Raw genomic sequence first — 25,657 nt, 5'->3', positions numbered from 1 at the left:
TTCGTTGTGTAACCTTGAAATTACTTATTCAACCTCTCAGTGTTCTAGGTAATTCTAAAACTAAGTTGCATGAAAGTTCCAACCTGCCCTGGTAGAGGAATTCCTCAACTGACGCTCCTTACACAAACGAAATCATGGGCACAGTCCTATATCATAGTTCAGATTTTTCTGCATTAAGCCCCATAAGCTTGCATCACAATCACTCAAGTTGTAAGCCAATTTAGGGCCCAGGCAAATTTGTAGGGGCTTCAGACAAGGCAAGCCACCACTGTTTGGAAGCTGGTTAGAGGTATCTTTGTAATCAGTGCCCCTCCACATACTAAGTCCTTTGGCTATGAGAACACACAAGGGATGTTCAGAGATCCTGTTAAGTCTCAAACCATATTGTCTGAATTGGAAGGAATCTTGGAAGCCACCTGGCTAAACCCATACCAGAATAAGAATCATCTATCATAGCCCAGGCTCCTTCCCTCAGAGTTCCCAGTCTAGGGGAAACTCTGTCATGGGAAGAAAGGAGACAAGAATTTATATTAAATGCCTACTATATGCCAGGCACTGTACTAAATGCTTTGCAAATATTTTCTAATTTGGTATTTGATCTCATTTGGGAAAGAAAACAAATCAAAACATTAACAAATGAAACAATCTGTATACAATTATAACCCTTTCCTTCATAATCACCCTCTTCCATCTGGGAATGTGCTGGGTTTCTATTTCAGGCAGCATTTCCTTCTTCTGTGGAGACCTGAGACCCTCTGGTAATCCCTTAGGTTTCATCATCTCAGAAAAGACAGGAAAGCTTCGTCCCACCTTCAAGGACTGGTAATTCCTGGGCAAAACGCTCCATGTGTTAAAAGATTTGTAGTTATGTTGTTGTCAACAACAGGAGGCACTACGTGGTGTAGTGGACAGAGTGCCAGGCCTCGAGACAGGAAGACTCCTCTTCCCGAGTTCAAATCTGCCTCAGACAATTGCTAGCTGCACGATTCAAATCACTTAACCTTATTTCCTCATCTATAAAACGAGATGGAGGAAATGGCAGACCACTCCAGTTTGTTTGCCAAGAAAAGCCCAAACGGGGTCACTAAGAGTGGGCCATGACTGAACAGCACTGTCACAAAGCACAAGGTTTGGGTAAAAGCCTAAGCAAAGAAGGTGGCGATTGATTATATGAAGAGATTGGGATTTGAGCCTGGATCACATCAGAGGTGCATTCATATCAGAATGCTTACAGAATTTTGCCAAAGGCCTCCTTTGAAATGCTAATTACCCAACATAGTGCATAATTTTTAGTGTTTAAGTGGGCAGCTATCTTTTTCAAAGCAGCTTGAGTACCATACTTCATATTTTGCTCGTTATCAGTCAAGAGTAAAGAACAAATCTGTATGAGGTATAAAGTAAAAGACACCCACTTCCTTTGTGACATGTGGGCTATGTTGTAGCCTTATCTTAAAGGGTGATCCAGTTGGTTGTTGATGACACTTCTCCATACAAATGTTCCTGAGTTGTGAGGAATGAAACTAAGTTGTTTTTTGCATATGTTAAGCCATGTATTAAAAACACTACTTGAAAGATCAAAACATTTTATTATATTTGAAATTTTAAAAAGAAACACGTCATTGGATATGCCAGTATTTAATAAAAGTTTCCTTTTCTCGAAGGAGAGTCATCATGTACTGTCTCAAGTCTAATAGTTTTCATGAAGCTTTATCAAAAAGGCAGGCTCTGACCTAAGGAAAACTGTAACTTGAAGTTTTAATTCTAATACAATTTAAAAACTTTATCCTACGATCTAAAAAACCCCCAATTCAGTGGATAACTTCCAGGTGATTGCTTTGAAACAGGCTATTCACTTTGTGAGACCCGTTTATTCTACACACACACACACACACACACACACACACACACACACACACGCACGCGCACACACGCAAATGTCTGTTATGTCATCAGTGTGGGAAACTCCCAGTATGAGGCTCTGCCCTCCACTCCCCCAAACTAGATTACAGTTTCAAACTCTCTGACTTAGGTAAATACTAGGGAATTTGCATCAGTCTCCAATGGTGAAGAGACATGTCCAGAGTCAAACAGCTAATCAGTGTGAAAAGCTATAATGAAATCCATGTCTCCCTGGATCCGAGCCCAGCACCCTTCACACTGTACCATCAGGCCTCTTTAGTTTATATAATGCACTTTAAATTGTCTAAGTTTGGGATCTTTTCAATCTTTGGAAAGTTTATTTTATTATTTTTTTAAAAGGTAGTTTCTTGAATTAACAAACAACTAACTAAAAACAGGTATTTATTCCCATGACATGAAACTTGGATGAATTAGAACAAACTATATGACCTGATATGTTTTTTATGTCCCTGTGGAGCAACCCATTTCACTAACTAGTATTCCTGTTGCCTATGGGAATAGTCAATTCATCAACATGGTCCAGGTGTGGGAAGTGAGGCCACTCAACACCTGTGGTGCTCATCTCTGAAGATACCTCCCTTGAGGAGCTAAAACACCAGTGAGCTCTAATATATCCAGCAGTGTGTAAATCCTACCTTGGCAGAGATGAACAGGGTAAGGGCGCTTCAACACACTGCTGATGGGAACCAAGAAAGTTCAAAGCTGTGGCCTTGGTGAGGACCCCAGTAAAACATGAAAAGGCATCTTTAAGAGTCAAGTCAAGTCTACAACATCAAAAATTAATTCTATAAAAAGAGAGAAATTCCTCTCATCCACTAAAGTTTTGAGGCTTTAAGTAGTCAAGCCTAGAAACAAAGTCTGAAGAAAACAGTGATCTCTACACAATTGCTGAAGAAAGGCCATTTTACCACTAGGGATACCATAGGTAAGTGGTCCAGTAGTCTTTGGTGATGGACAAAGAAAGCATATACACAAACCACAAAACACCATTAAAACTCAAAAACAGTATTTCATTAAAAAAAATAATTCAAAACACATGGAATTCGTTAACATTTATTCTTTCTTCTCACTGTCCTCTGGTGTAGGGTCTGTTGGAGGCTCCTCCACTGTTGCACTGTTGCTTTCTGACCCAGTGTTGCTGTCACTGGTCCCTTCTTCTGCCATACTATCTACTCCCTCTTGGCCACTCTCTTTATCTTCAGGGGTAGATGTTCCTTCTTCACCATTCTGTTGACTTTCTGTAGTTTCCTCTGGGTGTGTTTCTTCTGCAATCAGATATTTTTCACTGTCAGTTTAGATATATTCTTCCTAAATATACTGACAAGCTAGAATTCTGGGGGGTGAAATGTGTCAAAATTATTGTTATTATTATTTATTATTGTTATTAAATTTAAAGGCTGTTCCAAAAGCTTTAAATCAAGACTTACAGAGAAACAGCCAACCAATACTTGGTGCTTGGCTGTTTCTTGTTAAAAATCAAAGAACAAGAATTTTGGTTTAACGTTGATCAGTGCAATTTTCAGTCCCCCCCCCTTAAAATGAGATAAAAATTTTAATATGTTCCATGAAAAACTTGAGTTGGGAGACCCTTCTCAAGTTAATAAGCACTTATGCTGGCTCAGGTCTCCTTGCTATCAGCTATAAATTCGATACCCTTACACATGGGACACTGTGAAGGGTCTGAATTAACCTCGACTTCCATCTTACCCCACCCTGAACCCACTGTCCTTTCACCCTCCCACTACAACCTTGTTTGGATCACCTAGTTTTCTTCCCACCCCAAGATAGTCTGAGTGGTAAAAATATGGAACAATTCATGAATTTGTGTGTCATCACTGCACAAGAGACACGCTAATCTTTTCTGCATTGTTCTAATTTTGGTATATGAGCTACTGAAGTAAGAACAGATTACCTGGTTCTTACACTAAATTCTCTTTTCTTTCCGCCCTTCCTATGTCACATATTTACCAGACCAAGCTTGTTTTTTTTCTATCCTTTACTCACAAGGAGAGAGTAAAATAAATTTATATCAATATAAAGGCCATATATTGAAAGTGTTCACAAAAAAAACCAAAACTACACAAATTATCGAGGTAGCTCAAAAGTTACTAATTTCTCTTTAATGCTCTTGGGAAAGGAACTAATCCTTTCTAGGTCAGTTCCTCATGTGCAAAATTGGGGGGGGGGGGGGAAGAGGGGAACAGAGTGGTAAGGGAGATTGGATTAGATGGTTTCCAAGGTCCCTTCAGGTTCTAAATCTAAGAACTTATGAACTTGGGAGTTGTCTTGTCTACCATGTTCCCCCACCTCCCACCCCCCAAAAAAAGAGGAAAATAATTTGCTTCAATCTGCACTCTAAGTTCACCAGTTCTCTATCTGGAGGTGAACAGCATTTTCCATCATTAGTTCTTTGGAACTATGATAGATTAATGTATTGAGCAGTTAGTAAGTTTTTCCCTGTTGGTTATCTTTACAATATTGCCATTACTGGGCTTTGCATCAATTCATGTCTTCCCAGGTTCTTCTGAAACCACCCCCCCCCCCAGATCATTTCTTATACCATAGTATTATTCCATCACAATCACATATGACAACTTGTTCAGGCATTCCCCAACTGATGGGCTTCCCCTCAATTTCTAATTTTTTGTCACCACAAAAAGATCTGCTATAAATCTTTTTGTACATATAGGTCCTTTTCCTTTGATCTCCTTGGGGTATAGCCGAATATAATGATAGTGGTATTGCTGGATCAAAGGATATGCACACTTTTACGGCTCTTTATAGTTCTAAACTGTTCTCCAGAATGGTTTGACTGGTTCAGAGCTCCATTAACAGTGAATTAATGTCTCCATTTCTCCACAACCCTCCTATCATTTGTCATTTCCCCTTTCTCTTATGTTAGCCAATCTGCTGAATGTGAAGTAGTATCTCAGTTATTTTAATTTGCATTTCTCCAAATTATTAGCAATTTGGAGCATTTTTTTTGGTTTTGTTTTTTAGTGAGGCAATTGGGGTTAAGTGACTTGCCCAGGGTCACACAGCTAGTAAGTGTTAAGTGTCTGAAGCCGGATTTGAACTCAGGTACTCTTGACTCCAAAGCCGGTGCTCTATCCACTGCGCCACCTAGCTGCCCCAATTTGGAGCATTTTTAATGATTGATAGCTTTGATTTCTTCCTTTGAAAACTGCGTTCTTATCTTTGATCATTTATCAATTGGAAAATGGCTCTTATTTTTATAAATATAGCCCAATTCCCTATATGAGAAATAAAACTTTTATCAGAAAAACTAGTTGTAAAATATTTTCCTCCAGTATCCTGCTTTTCTTCTAATTTTGGCTGCACTGATTTTGCTTGTGCAAAACCTTTAAAATTTTATGTAATCAAAATTATCCATGTTGCCTCCTGTGATTCTCTCAATCTCTTGTTTGGGTCATGACATTTTCCCCAATCCATAGATCCAAAAGGTAATTTCTTCCATGCTCTCCTGGTTTGCTTATTGTATCTATCACCTTTTATGTCTAAATGTCTAAATCATGTACCCGTTTTTTACCTTAATTTGGAAATGGTGTGAAATGTTGGCCCATGTCTAATCTCTGCCAGACTACTTTCCAATTTTCCTAGTAGTTTTTGTAAAATACTTGCTCAAATAGTTGGGATTTTTGCATTAATCAAACACTAGGATATTGCACTCATTTCCTTCTGTATATTGTGTACCTAATCCATTCCACAGATCACTCTATTTCTTATACAAATAACAGATTGTTTTATAGTATATGCTTTGTAGTATGGTTTGAGACCTAGTATTCACAAGCTCTCTTTCTTTGTTTTCCCCATTGATTCCCCTGATATTCTTGACCTTTTGTTCCTCCAGATGAATATTATTATTATTACTACTATTATTTTCTAGCTCTATGAAGTAAGCCTTTGGTAGTTTGATTGGTATGACACTGAATAAGGAAATTAATTTAGGGAGTATTATCATTTATATTATAATAGCTAAGCCTACCCCATGAGCAATTAATATTTCTTCAGTTATTTAGATCTGTCTTTATTTGTGTAGAAAATGTTTTGTAATTGCTGAACTGGGAGTCTTCTGAGAATCCCTGGCCCTGTCATGGTTCTCCATGCCTTTGGAGCCCCATCTTAAGGTGTCCTGCACTTGGCTGTGGCCCAACGTATGATTGGCCCTTCATCCTATGCTCAACCTAATCATCCGAGTCTCTCTCTTCTTTCCCATTTTCTATATTTGTGCCTTTAAAACAAAACCAAGGTGGGTGGCTAGGTGGCACAGTGGATAAAGCACCGGCCCTGGATTCAGGAGTACCTGAGTTCAAATCTGACCTCAGACACTTGATGCTTACTAGCTGTGTGACCCTGGGCAAGTCACTTAACCCCCATTGCCCTGCAAAAAACAAAAAAAATAAACAAAACCCCCCAAGATGATGGGATTAAAATCCAGCATTCTTCCTGTTATTCTTATATAATAACACCATATTCCCTCCTCTGTTTCACGGGCATAATAGGTTATGATTTTTATTCCCCAGGAGATATTCCAGCTTAATGGATTTCTCACAAGTGACCAAATAGGTAGAATATAAACCCACAGTCCCAATAACTCACTGAAGTTTGGGACTGGTCCCCCTTTCCTGGGAGAAAGATGTTTCTCTCAAATGACCCAGGAAGCAATTTTATGGGTATAAAAATTCCATAATCCTTAAGGTTCACAAATATTCTTAATCCATTACTGCTTCCACAAATGGGCTGGAAAAAGTTTTTATAAATAAGCACTAACTTATTTACAAATGGTGAAATGAAACAAAGGACTGAGTTTTGTCTAGTGGTAAAATTAGATAAGGACAAGATTCTGATTCTCAAAGCTCTGCTTTAACCACAAGTCGTGCTTTGCTCTCCAAATTTATCAAGATCAAAAAACATGTTCATACTAAGCAGTAAGAGACAGATAATTAACACTTCAGATAGTGAAATTAAAAGTGTAATTTACTGAATTACTTTACAAGGACAATATTTACTTTTCATGTGTCAAATGAGGACATAAAACATCTGAATAAGAAGCCTGTGGATTTAAAATATGCCTCTCTTAGAATTAAGGTTTTGGAGAGCAGTGGGATGGCCCCTGGTTGCTTCTCGTATAAATATTTTTAGTCCGATCCTGTCTGTACACTGGAGAAGATTGGTAGCAGGTACAAGGTGGTAAAGGGTTAAGGCAACTCAAAAATTTTAAAACTGACTTTCCCAGTGTGGAACAGTGAAATGAGCGCTGGCTTTGGAGTCAAAGAGCCTAGGCTCCAATCCCACCTTAGAGTGTGCTGTCTTTGGCAAGTTATAATAGGGCTTCAGTTTCCCAATCTGTAAAATGAGAGGATTGGATTACTTGGCTGCTGAGGTCCCTTCCAGCACACTACTATGAATTCTACAAAACTTTATGAGTTTCCCAGGTGATACCTATCATTATATACCAGAAAACTAAGACTCAAGAGGATGAAATGGCAACTATTTTCTGATGATTTGGGGGGGGGGGGGGGGAAGGGAAGGGAGAAGGGCCTGTTTGTTTGAAAGCCTTTAATTTGCCAAGGCCTTTCTGGGCAGTTTTAGAAAGGGAAAGGTTAAACACTATACCCCATAGCCCATACTTGGAGGAGGGGCTTTGGCCTCACTGCACAAGGTTTCAGACAGTTATAAGGACAGACGTTACTACCTGTCTCCATTGGAGTGCTTTCCTCTTCCTTCTTCTCATCACCTTTGCTGACTGTCTGGTCATCCTCAGTGGTACCAGTGTTACTAGCAGCGGCGGCAGCAGCAGCAGTGGCAGCAGCACTGACACCACTTTGGCTGCGCTCTGCCTGCTCCATTGCTTCTTTCTCTCGTTCCTCCTGCCGTTTTCGGGCTTGTTCCTCTGCCTGGGCAATTTCAGCTGCTATTTTTTCCATGTCCACCTCCACTTTTAAGCTACACAACTAGAAGCCAGGAGGAAAAATATTGCCTTCTTAGCAAAGTCCCACTTTAAACAGGTAAATTTGGCTCAAAAATGGATTTATAAATATACACAGTTACATTGCATGCCTACAAGATGTGTGACAAATCATCACTATTTCTAGTTATCTGTCATATATTTATCAATTTGACAAGAAAAGCCATGAAAGTTAATGGTTCCAAAAGCCCTCAAATACAGGAGTGAGTAGAGGACTTCAATCTCAGTTTGAGTTACTCAAATCTAGGTTTACTAGTCATTATGGGAATGGTCGCATATGAATCACATATGATGAGAACATACATTGAAAACTTCATACTATAAATATATTTGAACTAAATTCTAATTTTGTCACAAATGGGTAGCTGTTATAATAAACTGGTGGTAAGTCACTCCTCTTTCAAAAGGGAATAAAGCTATAGTAAAATTAATTTGGAGAGTGGCAGCATTGTGTACTAGATAAAGAGCTGATCTCAGAGCCAGAAAGACCTGAGTTCAAGTCCCACTTGTAACATATAATGAATGGCTGTATGACCATGACCATGGCAATTCACTTAACCTCTCAGTGTGCCAGGAGACTTGAATACTACCAGATTGCAGAACACTTGCTGTCAATCTGCTCTGGTGGAGAGTTTTTCTTAAAGGGATTTCTCTATACCAATTAAATCAAAAGTTTGTTCCAAAAACAAAAGAAAAAATTTTCTATCACACATAGAATTAATAAATTGAACTGTTACCCTCTTGAGTTCGTTGTTAAATGAATCTGTGCTTTCTAAGAACTTCCTCTTCTTTTCCTGGTGACGTTCTTCTATTTGTAAGAGTTCAGCTTCTAATTTTCTCTGTAAAACACAAGACTCCAGTTCAGGGTTTTCAAACAGCCAGATGATCTTTCCCCTTTGTTCCCATCCCCTTCAATTCAAAAATCTGGTTACAAAAGTCCAGCTTGCTTTTTCCAGTGGTTTCCCCCGCAGCTAACCCATACCTTTTAAAAATAGCATGGCATTAAAGATGATTTTTTTTTGGGGGGGGGGGCAGGGCAGTGAGGGTTAAGTGACTTGCCCAGAGTCACACAGCTATCAAGTGTCAAGTGTCTGAGGCTGGATTTGAACTCAGGTCCTCCTGAATCCAGGGCCAGTGCTTTATCCACTGTGTCACCTACCTGCCCCTGGCATTAAAGAAGATTTTGAGTTTTTACTCATTCTTTTATGATACTACCATGTCTAGATAATATTTTTAATATACTGAAATCATGAGAGGGAAGTGAACATGGAGTCTGTATGATACAGTTGAAAGTATAAGACTAGACTAAGGAAAGAGCTAGGTTTGAATCCTGCTTTTGATACTTTCAAGCTATGTAATTTTGGACAAATAACCCAACTGCCCTCAGCTTCAGTTTTCTCACAGGGTTACTAAGAAAAAAATGAGATAATATTAAAGCACTTTGTTTAAAGTGCCATATAAATGTCAGTTATTACTAATGTTGTTATGCAATAGAACTGCATGTTACGTTCAAACTCTCCAATGATTTAAAAAAAATAAAATACCAAAATTAGCAGGTATCTAAGTTAATCCATATTTAAAAAATGGACCAATTCCCATTATAAGGTGCCATACTGGGGCGGCTAGGTGGTGCAGTGTATAAAGCACCAGCCCTGGATTCAGGAGTACCTGAGTTCAAATCTGGCCTCAGACACTTGATACTTACTACCTGTGTGACCCTGGGCAAGTCACTTAACCCCCATTGCCCCGCAACACCCCCCCCCATAAGATGCCATACTACAATTTAAAATGATATATTATCATGCAGTAAGTCTCAAGGGAAGACCTCACCCATAATCTCTTCCCCAAACCAGAGACAAGTTAAACTGAATGTTCAGGCATTCAACATGTACTTTCATGCATAGTACAAAACCAGGTCAGCTCTACTCAAAAAGTGACAAATATTTTCTGAATAAGCTGTTTTTACCTGATGGACCATTAAGGATTGAACCTGTCGTTTGAGAACCTGCATTCTCGCTGTGGTAACGACTGAACGAACATCTGGCACCACACTTTCACTTAATATCTCACTGATTAGACGGTGGTTTCTCTGGAACCGGGCAGTGGCTGTGTGCTTCATTGAAAAACCATCATCATAGTCTGTAATAAACAATGTGTTTGTGAAAATACTACCTACAGCCACAAATACAGGACAATATTGCAAGGTCAATAATGAATTGCTCAGCTAGCAATTGTGCTGGGCTTATCCAAGAATGCTGTGGCACAAAGCCATGCAATGGCCAGTCTGGTGTTCAAGAGAGGCTAGGACATGCAGAAATCAATGGTCAAGGTGAGAAGTTTCCCACCAATTTTTATAGGATATTGAATACCAGAGGAGTTGGCTGAAGTGCAAGGGGAGACAGAAGTCATGTCTTTTTTTGGTCTTGAGGCTGCCCATAGCACTGATTGAATTTGTGTTTCAGTTTTTGCAGTGACTTAAGAATTTAAGAGTAGGTAAGTTATTTTGAAGTTAACATAGTGGAACCTTCCTTTATTTTGAAAATTTTATAATATTGTAGTACTATAAATGTCCATTTATAAAATTAAAATATAATTTGTTGTTTCACTTCCAGAACTCCTGGGAAGGGCTAACTTCAAACATTCCCCTGCATACAACGCCTTCTGTTTTTTCCTATCAATTGAAGTCAAGACCAATCAGGAGAACAGAAGATGCCTGTGCTGGGGAGCCCTCCAGTTTTCTTTGTCTTTTACAAACATTCAGGAAGAAAATCCTGATTATAAGTCGAGAAGTTTATCAGGTATTCTGTAGACAAAGAATATGAAAAACTAGAAACAACAACAGTACTGTTGGTTTTTTTTTAAAGCACAAAAAGGGAAGTGGTGATGAAAGGCCCTGCAGGATTGTGCTTAATATTCAAGACCTCCCATCATTTAGCTGAAAAAACCCATCCCTTTTACCATCTGGATCCTCTGCTGGTTGGATGCTCATATAAGGTTCTCCTTTCTCCATTCGGGACTGCCTCTGTCGACTTTCCTCCTCTAATGCAGCTTCAGCTCGACTTTTTGCATTGATGTAAGCAAGGTATGCAGGTGAATTATGATAGGCCTTCATAGATTCATTATACTCTATCTGCAATTTGATAAAATTGTTTTTTTCATATTTGTGATTAAAATATCCCAATGGTCTATTCTGTGCTCTTACCCTGCTCCCTAACACATTACCTTTTCTGCTTCGTATTCATTCAAATATTCTTGTTTCTCTTCATCAGTAAGGTCTCGCCACATCCCACCAATAATTTTGCCAATCTCCCATAACTTTAAGTCAGGGTTGGAAGCCTTTACTTGGTCCCAAACCTTAAAAAGAAAACATCCATACTTTTAATATCAGACAAAAGGACACGTAGGTTTTAAAATAGTCTTGGGATAAAAAGACATATAAACCAACACTTAAAACCAGTATTAAGGTTTGAAATTATACTTAAAAGAAAACAAAGACTTCACTTTTTGATATTTTGTACCCACCTTTCTGCTGTATCTCATATAGGGCATCAGAGGCTTATCTGGTGGCTTTGGGGGTTTGGGAATTGTAATGCCAGAGGAAGCCTGTAAAAAAAAAAAAAAAGAACTGGATAATCAGTTGCAAATAGTAGTATATGGCAACCTGGAAATAGACATATTTTAAAAAGAGTATTTTTTTCTACTTGTCCATTGATATTAGATTCAGTTTTCTCCACTGAACGATGTCTTCACAAAAGCATCACCAGAAAACCAAGAAAATGTCTCTGAAGGTACACTGCTTTGTCGGCTTTAATACTAAAGCTAAAAAGGTGGTAAGGAGAAAAGACAAAGCAGCATGAAATGATCTAGACATCAGGAATACGGATACATGTCAGTATCTTACAGTTGAAACACCAACTGGCATTCTATGTCCTTTAATTTATACACATTTGGTTCTAATGACATACAGTCAACACTTGATTATCTGCACCAAACCCTGAGTCCCCCTCAGCATTTAACAGACATATTAGTCTGCTGATTTGCTGCTTTGTCATTGTTTTGTAACTATTAGCATAGTACCCAAACTTAGAATTCCAAATCCAAAACCAACCCCCCCATTCTCTTTTAAAATTAAAAAAAAAAAAATCCCAAACCAAGGACTCCACAACCAAACCAACAACCCAAAATACCCAAAACTTTACTTACCAACCTTAGAAACTGGGTACCTTTCAAATCCTCAGTTTTATACTTGGGTTCAAAAAAAGTCAATGGTACAGGAAAGGGGATATATGACTACATAGTAATTCATGTGAAAAAGCTATGGGGGCTTTAAGAACACACTACCAGTTTAAAAAGTGTCAATAATGTGACAAGGCAACCCCAAACCCTGGGATCTTAGGCGGCCTTAAGGCAAAGAGTTTTTGGAACAAGAGAGACCCTAGTTCTATTACTTACATTGTTCTGTTTATTTTGTTTGATGCTATGAGATATATTGAGGCAGTGAAGGGCAAAGTAACTAGAATGGGGAAACCATTTTATGTAAGGATATGTTGAAAGAGTTAGATATGTTTAGCTAGAACAGGGGATCATTTAAGAGAGACATGATAGCAATCTTCAAGTATCTGAAGGGCTGCAGCAGTAAAGAGGATATAGAATAAAGTTCATCTCTTTCTCTTCAGTGAATAGGTAAAAAAATTATATAGAATAGGCAACTAAGAGATAGAGGGTTCTAAGTTATTTGGGGGACTGAAAGCTATGTCAACTATAAAAGCTCCATATCACACAAAAGTTATTTTCATGTAAACTACAGAGAAGAGGAAAAGAGAGGGATAGAAAAGGGATTTAGGAGAAAGAAGAAATAAAGGGGGAGGGAACAGAAAGAAAATGAAAGCAAAAAAAAAAAGGGAGAAGGAGAAGAAAGGAGAGGATTCTCACCATATGACTGATACCTATATTAGATGGCTGGTGACCTCAGGCCCAAGAAGTTACTTGGGGGGCCCTTGTCTTTGGAGGCATCTGGAATTCAAATCTGACCTCAGACACTACCTCTGTGGGCCATGGCAAGTCACTTAACTTCTGCTGGCCTCAGTGTCCTCAACTGTAAAATGGGGATAATAATAGCACCTACCTCCTAGGTAGGGTTGCTCTGAGGATTGTAGGGGCTATTTGTAAAAGCAAACAGTGACTAGCACATAGTAGCTGCTTAATACATTTTTATTCCCTCCCTCTCTCTGAAAATCTATAGTTTTATTTCAAGAACTCCCCATAATAATGAAAAATGTGGAAATGGCCAAGAATGTAGGAGTGAAGTCAGGCCTCAACAGAATCCATTTAAAATGTGTAATTTGTAAAGTTCATTTGTAAGTTTGGTATGCTGAACACTTTTTTTTTTTTAAACAGTGTTATAAGTAAGGGACTATACAGACTATAGAACAACAGACCATATCTCTGGTTCTTGTTTTCAATGACTACTTAATATGAAGCCCACTAGATAACAATTCATTCCTACTGAATTGAAAAGGGGTGGAAGGAGTCTTCTAGCCTGCAGCATTTTTCTTTCTACTATCTCTTGAACAATACAAACACTTCTTTTTTCTGATATTGCTGTCCCTGTGGTGCAGGACCACATCACCTCAAGAGTGGATCAGTACAACAGCTTGCTGGTTGGTCTCCCTACCTCAAGTCTCATCCCACTCTGGCACATCTTCTGCTCAGTTGTCAAATTAATCTTCCTAAAATGCAGATCTAAACCCCCCACTCCTGACATTCAATAAACTCCATCACGTCTGGGATCAAATAAAAAATCCTATGTTTGGCATTCAAAGCCCGTCAGGACCTGGGCCTTTTCAATCTTTTTTTTTTTTTTTTGGCCCCGGGGAATGACGGTTAAGTGACTCGCCCAGGGTTACACAGCTAGTAAGTATCATGTGTCTGAGGATTGATTTGAACTCAGGTCCTCCTCAATCCAGGGCCAGGGCTTTATCCACTTCGCCACCCTTTTCAATATTATTATACATTAACACTGCCCCACCTATCCTTCCCCCCTCTATACTTTGTGATTCAGTGACACTGGTCTCCTTTACACTTCATCTCCAGGCTCTGTGCATTTCCACTGGCTATTCCTCATGCCTGGAATGCTCCCCTTCATCTGTTTCCAGGCTCCCTTAAGTCTAAGATAAAACCTCATTTTCTATGAGAAACCTTTCTTTCTGATTCTCCACAATGCCAGTCCTGTTAATCCCTTTCCTCTGTTGATTATTTCCAATTAATCCTGTCTACATCTTGTTTGCATATAGTTATTTATGTTATAGTTTGTGCATAGTTATTTATAGTTATATATTAATGGCACCTTGTCTCTTCCATTAGACTATGAACTTGTGGGCAGGTACCCTGTTATTGCTTTCGTATTTCCAGGGTTTGAGCATAGTCCCCGGCACACAGTAGGTACTTAAATGCTAGTTGAGTGACTGCAGCTCTGGCAGCAGTATTATTTGAATACAATGGGAATAAGTAGAGTACAGGTAAACTGATATAACCTATATTGCACTCAAATTATGAAAATCTTACCGAAGTTGTAAAGCAAATCGGCAACTTCTGAATAATAGGACTTATCACCACAGTAGAGTATTTAAGAAGACATCAACACATTTCTAAAAACTGTTACTCAAAGGATATCTTTATTTTTCAAAAAACTGGAGTTGTGCTAGTAGTTGCCTTCTTTTGAAATTTTGTGCCATGTGATTTTAAAATACTTCCATGGCAAAATCCTAGAGTTCCAGCAAATAAGAATGTCATTCTAAGCAGTAAAACCACAATGCTACACTGTCTGGGTTCCAGAGAAGGAAATAAAAGAGTGACACAGAAAGACCACCTTAACATCCCCCATATTTCTAAACTTTTAGGAAGAATCAGAGACTTTTCTTTTGGGGTGTGGCAATGAGGGTTATGTCACTTGCCCAAGGTCACATAGCTAGTAAGTGTCAGGTGTCTGAGGCTGGCTTTGGACTCAGGTCTTCCTGAATCCAGGGCTGGTGCTTTATCTACTGCTCCACCTAGCTGCCCCCAGAAACACTTTTATAGATCAAATTGTGGTAGTATTTGTCCATGTTAGAGATCTAGAGGAGTGGCTTTTTTTCCTTAAGGAAGATTGCATTAGTGATCTATTTTTTCCTAATAGATTTTTACTCATTCCCTGAGTTACATTTTTAAAACATTAGCACACAGCGATTTCTTCCCACTAGTAACTGGTAAATTTGCATAAAATGGTAAAACACCATTATTAAGAACTCTAAGAAATGAACTATTCTTGATGGTTACTTTCTGGCTGGCTCAGGGTTTCCCCCATCAACAGTATTTTTTTTTTTTAAAGTGAGGCAATTGGGGTTAAGTGACTTGCCCAGGGTCACACAGCTAGTAAGTGTTAAGTGTCTGAAGCTGGATTTGAACTCAGGTACTCCTGACTTCAGGGCCAGTGCTCTATCCACTGCGCCACCTAGCTGCCCCTGATCAACAGTATTTTAACACCTATGCTTTCAAGCCTCAACTATTCTGGATAGAAATATTTAGATAATTTTTAGATACACACATCTAAAGAGAAGATACTTTTTCTTGATGACTTTGGATGGTATTATATTGTGATACAACGATAGCCTCAAGGCCTTTTTGTGGTAGGTAGGACTAAAAGCTGGTCTGTAATTGTTCCTTTGACCTTTTCTAATCTTGAAACCAGATAATCAACTTTAGTAGAATTACATGTAAAGTGAGACTAAAACAGATCCTAAAAGAAGTCTCGAAGCTCCATCCCAGTAGTAAAATACCTGAGCTTTAATATGAGGACCTTGTGACATCTACTTTTCTTGCTCAGAGAGATCCTAGTTTTCAGATGTTTAGAATAGGTGAAGTATTTACTGAAAACTATTTTAAAAGTATGTGTTACTGCTCTAAAGCTGATGAGATGAAATTTCTGTTGAGACTTTGTATTAAAACACCTTGATCCAAGCTATGAATTTTGACTTCACAATTCTTTTTGAAAAGCTGACTGCTACCATTAGAATTTCAAACAGGAAAAAGTTTTACCAGTGCCAATAAAATGTAGTATTTGTTTTGTCTATAGATTGAGAATGAAAGGAAACAAAGTCACATGGTTTTACAATAGAACAAGGGGAGTTTACAGAAAGAAATAGAACAAATGACTGTGCCCAATTGTACCTTTCATTTTATCGAGGAATAACTAAGGCCCATTAGAGGTAACTTGTAACTTGCCCAAAGACACAGAGCTACATAGGAATAGAACAAAGGTTGGAGTCCAGATTTCCGGATGCTGAATTTAACCTCAGGGCTCTTTCCAATGCCCTGTACCATTTTTTAGAGATCCACTGAATTGACTTTTATCCTCAAATCTCAAATGGTTATTTCAGACTAAAATATGAAAATAAAGCTTTGAGCATAGAGTCGATTCCCCCCCCAGATTGTTCTGGTTCTTGCATCCAGCAGGCACTTAAAACATACTTGCTGACTTAAAAAATAGAAATGTAAATTCACAAAGAGATTCTCAAATATAGATGGGCATTCGAGAAGGTGGTTTAAAAATTCTTAACAGAGCAGTAGTAGAAACAAACTAAAAGAACAGAGTTAAAGACCTGGATTAAAGCTCCATTTGTCTCTTACTAATTATAACACCCTGAGCAGGTGAGGTAACTTTTTCAATCCTCAGTTTTCTTATCTAGAGAATGGAAGTATTTGTATCACCTGTCTCACAGTATTGTTATACCAAATAAGAATATATGTGAAAGCCTATGTCAAAGACCATTTATATGTTCTCAGAGGTCAGTTTATATATACAAGCAGTACTTTTGTGTTTCAACACGCCCTCCCCACTACCTGACAATTATATGATCTATTTTGTTAGGCCCAAAGGATCTTCTTTAAAGGGATCCTCTATTTTTACGGGGTCCTGTGAGAAGAACTATGTTTTCTCTTTGCTTGCAGCATTGTTATGTGGTAGAAAAAGTACTGGCCTCAGAGTTGGGAGACTTAGGTTCTAAACCTGGCTTCATCACTAACTTGCCTATGTTTGTGGGCAAGTTACTCTATTTGTCTGGGCCTCAGTTCTCATCTATTATTCTAATATAGTTTGATAAACACTAACAACATAGACTGTAAGGGTGAACATCTTCATGCTGTTTCAGGATTTATCCACTGTCACTTTTTTCCTTTTGGTCTGAGGGCTCTGAACTTAAACAACTGTGCCTGTAGCACTCAACAGATATGCCCATGGTTATGAAAAAGTACTCAAGCAGGCGATCATTAATGGGTAAAAATTTTTTCTAAAAAAATCTTTTAGGGAAAAAAAAAAGAGAGAAAAAATCTTTTAGGTAGAATCCAGTGAGGGTAAAAACACAAAGAAATATAAAATCCATACAGGATTGGACCTATTAAGGTAATAACAGAGATAGTGCTAAATACTTGTAGAGTATTTGGATCAATGATTTTAAAGAGTTAAGAGCCAAGAGAATGGATGTCCCAGAGTTCATGTCCAAAATGTTTGAAGCTGCTCAACTGAAATTAATAGCTTCATAGCTAGTTAATACCTAAATCTCTCATCCACAGGGGAAAACAAAGAAAGCAACTAAAAAAGAACCCAGAGTCACAAATTCCTAAACTCAACCATTTACATACCAGCCCACCCCGGAGTCAGCATTCATTCCAAATGCTCTGTCCTAAGACATCAATCACCAGGATGGAGTAGGGGAGAAGGGACTAGGGTTAGGACACCAGTTTTCCAGCTCCTCCTCATGTGATCTTCAGTGTTCCCTCATTACTTGGCAGACAATGAATTCACATGTCAGATACACTCACTTTTTAGTACAATATGCATTTCAAAGTAAGAAATTATTTTGAGATTACAGACACCATTATTTCTACTCCATCAGTACTGATAATCAAGAGCTGACTGTAGAACAAGGTATCAAATTGATTATTCCATTGAATCTGCTACCTGCATAACTTTCTGCCAGTATATCGAATTAACCAATACAGGCTGTTTCCCCCCCTTAATTAAACATACATATATATATGTGTGTGTGTATGTATCTTATCAATCTTTCAAAATTTTGCCATTTCAAAGTTATGTACCCAGGCTTAGAAAAACAAAAATGTACATAAAAGTTGTATGCATTAAGGAATGCATACACACATGCACACACTTAGGATTCTCTTCTAAAATACCATGAAATAGGCATGGCACATAAAACTTGATATGCTTGTGAAGTACAAATCATGTAGAAACAATGAAAAATTTAAGACGAGAGGAACCTATCAAGCCAAGTAATGGACTTAGCAAGATAGACACAAATTTTGATAATACTAAGCTTCCACTCACAGTTTACTACAGGGTGAGAGGGTTTCTTTTATGGCTACCGTAATTCATTATACTACCCACAGCTAGAGAATAATTCAATTATAACAGCCATTCGATGAATTTTAAAATTAACATTATACTTAGGTGTTTGGAAATAATTTGTTTGGTTTTTTCTCTCTTCTTAAATAATTTATGTTAAGGCCCTTTTATTTACTTGTATGGGACCAGTCTTATGTTGAGCTTAATGCTATCAAATCCTGTTAGAGTGAGATTATAACATAATTAAGGTTGTTCATTTAAATTAAAATAGCATAAGTTTTGAAAAATCTACTTCTTACATTCCCTTTTCTCCCCACCCTGGAAATGAATATTCATATTTGTTAATCAAAATTTTGACCTGAAAGATTTACTTCCTTTTATATAGCAGAGGTGACATCAAAAACCTTATCTTTTTAAATGAAGAGAAGTAGGTTTGCTTCCTTTTGGTAGCTGCTTCAGGACCTGTTATTAAACTCAAAGAACAAATGAACTGCCAGTATAGTGAGGTGGGGCCTGAAATATCAAGTTTCTGGCAGACCAAGCCAATGCTCACTAACCCTTACCTAGCCTACTCAATGGGTTTCATTCTTAATTAGAAAACTAGGTCTTTAATCTAATCCTTAAAACATTAGATGAAATGGATATACTTCTCTACCTTAAAAGGAGACATTTAATCTACAAAAATTTATGGTTTTGTCTACTTTCAGTAAGTGAGTTCAGTATTTAGGCTTTCCCCTACTGATCAAGTAGAACAAGTTATTCTTTTGCTCCAAGTATTTTTTCCCCCACAACTCCATTTTGGGGGAATGTAAAATATTACAATGGAAGTGCACAAAATATTGGAATAAGCAAAGTTAATTTTGCAGTCAAATTATTTTTTAAAATGGCTGTATCCATGATTTGGAAGGACCTAATTGAAGCCATTTCTGGTCAATTCCGGGTGTCTGCTGGATGCTGTAATAGTTGATTCTCCTACCGTGACCCGGCTGTTGGTGCCCGGGTTCCCTCCCAGCCTGTAGTTGTTGTAGGCCAGATGACTGTATGGATTGTATCCCACAAACCCTGGTGTGCTGGGCATTTGCTGATGGAAACAAATGAGACAAAAACACGAATGAGAAATGAGCTCAAACGAGGAAAACACAGAAATGAAAAATGATCTGCATATGGCATGCAAAAGCAACCTGAACTTAAACAAGCAAATGATGGGTTGTAGTTGGTTGGCTTTTTCAATACAGAAGCAACTCTAATAGAAACCTGTTTGCAGGTTTGTTTTTGTTTCGGCAGATAAAGCATTTACGTTTTATTACAGATTCAGAATTACTTTAAAATCAACTAAAATGGGCATGGGTCTAAAAATGACAAACACATACATTCTAATTTAGGCTATTAAATGGTAGAACTCAGGCATATATGGTATTTTGAGACAAGAGGCCTGGAAACATGATACACCAGAGGTCCAGGAACATTTTACATACAAGACAGCACACTGTTAAGCAATTATGTGGACACCACCAATGATGTCATCTACCAAACACACAAATAAAAACAAGCAATGGATCTGCTCTCCAGATATATATGTATATATAAAAAATATAATTGCATGTAAATATGAGAAATGACAAGCACCTGTTTAACTAAGACCGGGGTTCCCGAATACAGGGGAACATACCTTGTGGAATTCAATGGATGTCAAACACATGATTTCAAAACAAAGACTTGTAAGAAATGCATGGATTTTGTTTAAACTTTCCTTTTGGGCTACATTCTATTCTTTAAAAAAAAAAAGTCCAGCCAGTTTTATAAGCTCCTTTTTCTTCTTCCACTTCCTCTTCTTTGATTCATCTTCTAGAGCTCAATCCCGGACACTTCCTGAATTGTCTCAAGGTGTACTACTTCTTTAGTCAATCACTACATAACGGTTTTTAGTTTTTCTTTTCCTACTTAGTTCTTTGGTAGCACTAGACATTTTAAAAATGCGATTCCTTCATTTGCAGCAAAAATACTGTGTTTTGTCAGTACAGTGAAATGGGATATTAAGTGGCCCTAAGTGTATTCCACACAGGAGCTTCATATGATTGCTATCAGAGTTAATAGAAATACGTTCAATGTTCATGAGAATCACAACAAAGATGCATTAGGAAGATGCAACAGGAAGACTGAAAGTAGTAAGTTCTTTTCTTATGAAATTTAAAACCAAAACAAGCTGACAACAACCATTTCACCTGAACATTTGATTCACAACCTTAGCCCTGTATAATGTTGACACACAATTAATAAACTCACCCTAATTCAACTGTTATTAGTACAAAATAAAAACAAATTTCAAAATATACTATTGTGACCAATCTTTAGTGTTTAAATACAGTGTACAAAGAAATATTGAACTGAAATATTAAAATAAGTAGAAGTTGACCAACTCCTAGTCTTTCCTATTATGGAAGACGCAAAAAACAATTTAAGGAGTTAAAGCACAGAAGAAATGCAAACGTTAGAGATGAGGTGCATTTATTCTGAGTAGTACATTTTGGTGGGAGAAAAGAGAGGAAAATGAGGGAAAAGAGCCATTAATTTGATATCAATCTGTTAAGTTACCAATCAGTATCTAAAACAATATTATGATGACATAACAATATAAAACTATTTTTCAAGACAGGCAGAAATACATTTTTGTATTTTAGCAATAGAAACAAGATGTGATTTCTCAGTTGCTGTATTTTAAAACTAAACACTTAAACCTACATATAAACAAATTTGAATTTTTACCTAAACAATAACAGGGACTACTTCTATCAACAAGGTACCTCCAACAGTTTACAAAAATAATGGGAATTATGACAAGAAAATAAAGTAAGAAAAAACAAAACCAAGGAAACTATAGAACTAAAATAAGAAGCTGAACCGTTACAGACCATATCAATTTCAAAACTAAAGCATACTTAAATTGTAATTATTTGTTCAATTTCATCTGTATGGTGCCTAATACAGTGCCACAGAGATAGCTTGTTAATAAATGTTTTTTGATTTAAGGGGAAGAAAATACTCCATAGAGCCATTTATCTGTAAGACACAAAAATGTCCACATTTGTGACTGCTTAAGGCTTGCATAAACTGTCCTATTTGAAAGCATGCAATTCTATTTAAAAACTATTTTAAAAGCATTTCACTATAAAGAGAACAAAAAATGCTAATAAATGTAAATAAAACTTAGCTAATTCGAAGCAAGAATAATTACCATAGTGATTGATGGGGAGAAGACACATTAGTAGTAACACATAAAGAATCTACTATTAGTGCGATGCAAAAGCTGAAAACAGTTTGATATACAGGGCATAGAGGTTTTATATACATGGGTTGAACTATCTCAATGTTTTTTAAACTCCAAATAATCAAGTCTATTGAGGTCTGAGAACTAACTGTTCAAAATCATATTTGCAGACTGGGCGATTGCTTTCATTTTAACCAGGGAAGGGTCTCTTATGGACTGGGCCAGATCTTGCTGAGTAAATAAACTACTCTATTGTAGACTATCTTTCAGATAAATAAGGTATTATTTAATGAAATGTAATGATGCTATTAACCTAGTATAATATGGCCCATTTGTAACACAATCCTTCCCTAAACAGCATGAAAATGAAAATGTTTTACAGCAAGTGCTTGAGTTATTATAAAACTAGGAATTTCACTATTCTAAAAAAAAGAAATGGACAGAAGGGAATAAGCAACAACCAGCTGAAGGCAAGATTTTTTTTTTAGTGAAGAAAAGGGAATGTTCTGGTAAAACCCAATAGTTTTTTCATTAATAAAATGACAGGATTAGCCTAGATGATCTCTAAGGTCCCTTTGAGCTTGAAATTCTATGACTTCTTTTTAAATGATGAAATTAAGAGTTATGATTATAATAGGGTCCTTATTTTTTCCAAGTACAAGAAAAACTCATGATCAGGAATTTATTTTACAATTGAGAGATCACTTTATCTTGGGAGTTTATTCTTTTAAAATTTCTGGGCTAGTTCAAGGCATGATGTGAAGAAATTTTGAATATTTAGTAGGAAATGCTATTTTTACATGAAATGTTTTCATTCCGGTTGCTGTATTACTGAGTGATTGCTACTGGAAGACATCTGGGTTTTTGTAGCAAGGCCAGACTTGGCTATTACATTAACAAGAAAATTAAAACTTACTGTTGCAGGAGCTGGGGTGGGAGGTGGGGCATAAGATGGTCTTTCTGTTTGAAAGAAAATAAATAACTTCTTGTAAACAACGGAGATATAACACTAAGCAACAAAACTACCAATGGCCCTGTTTTGAAGAAAAATTTGAGAAAGAATATTTTGGAATTCCCATTTGCTAGGGCATTAGTCCCTTATTCACATAGTTTGATAAATATAAAAAATGAAACTTACTTGACATTTTGGAAGATTAAGTTCTCAGTCCCTTAACAATGAACTTGGGACACTAAAAAAAAACAACAAAACAACAAAGAAAATCAAAAGTATGCATGAGAGAATGTTTTCCTAAGCAGTCAAAGAATATGATAAACAAAATAGTGTTTCTGGGTAAAACAACTCCAAATTTTGCCTTTTCTTTTTTTTAATCCTCTAAGAAATGTGGCTTGGAAGTTTATTTTCCAGAGTTAAAACGACTATTACAGCAACTGGACTAGTGTTACAGCTTTTTAAAGTTTACTCTGAAATTCTATGAAATTACTTAACTATTCTCATTTCAAGAATTATTTGCTGATAAGCAAATTTAAAGATATTCCTTTTAAAAATGATTGGTAGAAAGAATATAGCTAGTTAGTTGCTTTATATTTATTTAGTATCTCAGAAACTGCTCTTTATTACTATTTAGAAACTAGGCAAGGAGTAGAAATTTCCACTTCTTAAAGGAAAACTACAAGGATTCAAAAAGAGAAGTAGATATGCTATATAAGTAAGAGCATTGGACCTGAAATTAAAGGTCTTAGGTTTTAAATTACAAATCGGTCCTGGGACTTTGAGAAAGTCACAGTCCTTATGCATTTTATTTATTTAAAATAATATTCTGAGAAGGCCATACTGCTAAAGGGGTCTATGACACAAAAGTTGAAGAATCCTTGGACTAGAAGATCTCTAAAGTTCCTTGCAACTCTAAATTCTAAGATTCTCTCCTCTCCCCCCAACCCCCATATATACACACTTGTTTTAATTAACTATACGTTTTGCAAAAATAGTCGTGTTTCACTTTATTATACTCCCGAAATGATTGAAAATAGGATTTATTAGCATAAAATAACTAAATACTTTGGGACAGCCAAGTACAATGGAAAGAGCACTGTCTCTAGAATCAGAGGACCAGGGTTGTACTTCCACATCTGACTATTTATTTACCTGTGCAACCTTGGGCAAATCATTTTATCTCCCTGGGCCTCATTTTCTCATGGAAATGATGGAGAGGTGGGAGGGGAAGGAGACTGGATTAGATGGCCTCTAGGGTCCTTTTCAGCTCTAGATCTATGAAATTATGATTGTGTGTGTCTTAAAGAAAACGTCTCATTCTAAGTACATATAAATGGGAAAGCTAAAAAAAAAATCAGAAAAATGACAAAGTTAAGGATCCCTTTAGTAAGTCCCTAACCATTACAGGATAACTTTCACCCAGCATCACACCCAGTGACTGCAATGTGGAATGAATGCATCAGACAAAGATGATTTTGGGGTGTGTGTATCACCTCAACAAAGCTCTTTAGAACGAGTGGGGGGATGAGAATTCCTGGTGGATCCAGCCTCAGTTACTCTAGGGATTTCCCCATTTTTAAGAAAAAGGAGCATGCAGACGTCATGGAATATAGAATCTTCCCTTACTTAACCCCCTCAGTCAGGCTGTCACCTTTGAGCCTGGTCGGCCAGACTCCGGTCGCACTCCGGAGATGAGGGGTGAAAAGAACCGGGTTGCTCCCGGGGGTGGGGGTCAGACTAAGGTTCCCTGCCCCGCCCCCGCCCCCCCCCCGGCCCCATCACATTTAAATTCTCCCAGTTAAGAGGCTGACACAGGACCGCGGCCTAGACAAAGCTCCGGTTTCCTTGTCCCCGGACGGCAGGCTACCGGGACTTCGGCGGGCTCCAGAGGCCACTCCAGCTTGGGCCGCCCTAGGCCTCACTCCCTCCCACCAGGCCTCACAGCCGCCCCCGCCGCCCAGTTTGGTCCCGGGTTCGGGGTATCGGTAGGGACACCGCGGGGTTCTCACCCCCGGCTCGGTGGCCCCTTCTTCCCCGTCTTGCTTCACTTACCCGAGCTCTAGAAAGAGGCCGCCACTCCGGCTCCTCTTCCTTTGTCCCGCGCAGGCCCCGCCCCCTCGCACCGCGCCGCCGCTTTCGCGGTCGCACTTTCGACACAAGGTCGGACTCGGGATTAGAGCCAGAGGAAGCTCCTGGGAGGAAGAAAGGGCTTGAAGCCACGGCATTGCCGGGCGAGGACGTCTCTGGAACCGAGTTCGCCCCCTTTTTCCCTCAAAGTTTCTAGAATTCCGGCGTTTTTTCTAACCGAGTGCAGATTCGTCACAGGGGCAGGAGTAGGAGGGGCGGGGAGGAAGACGACAGCCATAGACAGGAAGAGACCCAGTTGGAAGCGAAAACGCAGCCGCTCCTGGAGGCGGGGCCAGTGCGAGGAGGCTCTGGTGCGTGGCGAATGTGGTACCTCGTGGCCCCGAGCGCGCGCTCGCACAGCCTCTCAGACTCGAGCTGGCAGAGGGTGCGAGACTGACCATGGCGTAAGGTTGTAGGCGTGCGTGTGCATGTATGCACGTGCGCGCGCCACCCCAGCTCCGAGCGTGCTCCCGCAGGAGCGCAGAGCTAGGGCTGCTCACTCCTGCCCTGAGCTGAGAGAAGTTTTAGCCGCTTGTCCCTCCGTGTTCTGGCCACGATGTATGTCAACTACAAATAAACTCCTGAATTTGGCGGGAAATGAGGGAGGGATGACCCGCCCTGGGGTTAGGATTTTTAGGATTCGGAACTGGAAGGGATTTTACGGATAGAACATTTAGGCACCGTCCCTTTGTTTTACATAGGGAGACGCAGGTCCAGAGAAATTAGGCGACTTGCCCAATAGCAGAAGCTAGAGGGATCTCCAAATCCCTGTTGGTTTTTGAAAAATAATACCAATTAGGGGACCCACCTGCCCTCATCCCCTTAGTATTTTTGTCTACTGTGAGTGACAGCAAAGCTTCAGACTTCTATTCCCAAATCTAGTGCTTTTACCCCTACACTGGGCTTCAAGGCAATCTTTCAGGGAAGAAAAAGGGAAGGAGATTGAGGACAAGTAGGATCCCGGGGATGAGGGGAAAGGAGTTGGTTGCCAGGCAACCAGACTCCCTT

General features: G+C 38.5%; 1 protein-coding gene and 1 non-coding gene across 5 annotated transcripts; both read right to left on the bottom strand.

Moving 5' to 3' along the window:
• Nucleotides 1-2,909: 2,909 nt before the first annotated feature.
• SMARCE1 (SWI/SNF related, matrix associated, actin dependent regulator of chromatin, subfamily e, member 1) lies at nucleotides 2,910-24,908 on the bottom strand. Of its 4 annotated transcripts, XM_044003717.1 has the most exons (12): nucleotides 24,575-24,908; nucleotides 22,709-22,760; nucleotides 22,487-22,530; nucleotides 19,282-19,386; nucleotides 11,432-11,512; nucleotides 11,132-11,263; nucleotides 10,868-11,039; nucleotides 9,876-10,048; nucleotides 8,647-8,748; nucleotides 7,637-7,895; nucleotides 7,237-7,287; nucleotides 3,051-3,185 (listed from the first exon to the last, which is right to left on the bottom strand). In XM_044003717.1, the coding sequence occupies exons 2-11, from the start codon at nucleotides 22,713-22,715 to the stop codon at nucleotides 7,262-7,264; spliced, it is 1,101 nt and encodes a 366-aa protein (XP_043859652.1). In that variant the 5' UTR covers nucleotides 22,716-22,760; nucleotides 24,575-24,908; the 3' UTR covers nucleotides 3,051-3,185; nucleotides 7,237-7,261. The 4 variants fall into 4 exon arrangements, with proteins under 4 accessions (XP_043859650.1, XP_043859651.1, XP_043859653.1 ...); XM_044003715.1 differs by lacking the exon at nucleotides 7,237-7,287 and having other exon boundaries at nucleotides 2,910-3,185; nucleotides 24,575-24,897; XM_044003716.1 differs by lacking the exons at nucleotides 7,237-7,287; nucleotides 19,282-19,386 and having other exon boundaries at nucleotides 2,910-3,185; nucleotides 24,575-24,893.
• LOC122727033 lies at nucleotides 3,719-3,825 on the bottom strand. The gene has a single exon (XR_006353011.1). It is a non-coding gene; the product is annotated as a U6 spliceosomal RNA (small nuclear RNA).
• Nucleotides 24,909-25,657: the final 749 nt, after the last annotated feature.

Source organism: Dromiciops gliroides, chromosome 4, assembly GCF_019393635.1.
Source record: "Dromiciops gliroides isolate mDroGli1 chromosome 4, mDroGli1.pri, whole genome shotgun sequence".
Lineage (NCBI taxonomy): Eukaryota > Metazoa > Chordata > Mammalia > Microbiotheria > Microbiotheriidae > Dromiciops > Dromiciops gliroides.
The sequence above is the reverse complement of the archived record's forward strand: the minus strand, read 5'-3'. Positions and strand labels throughout refer to the sequence as shown.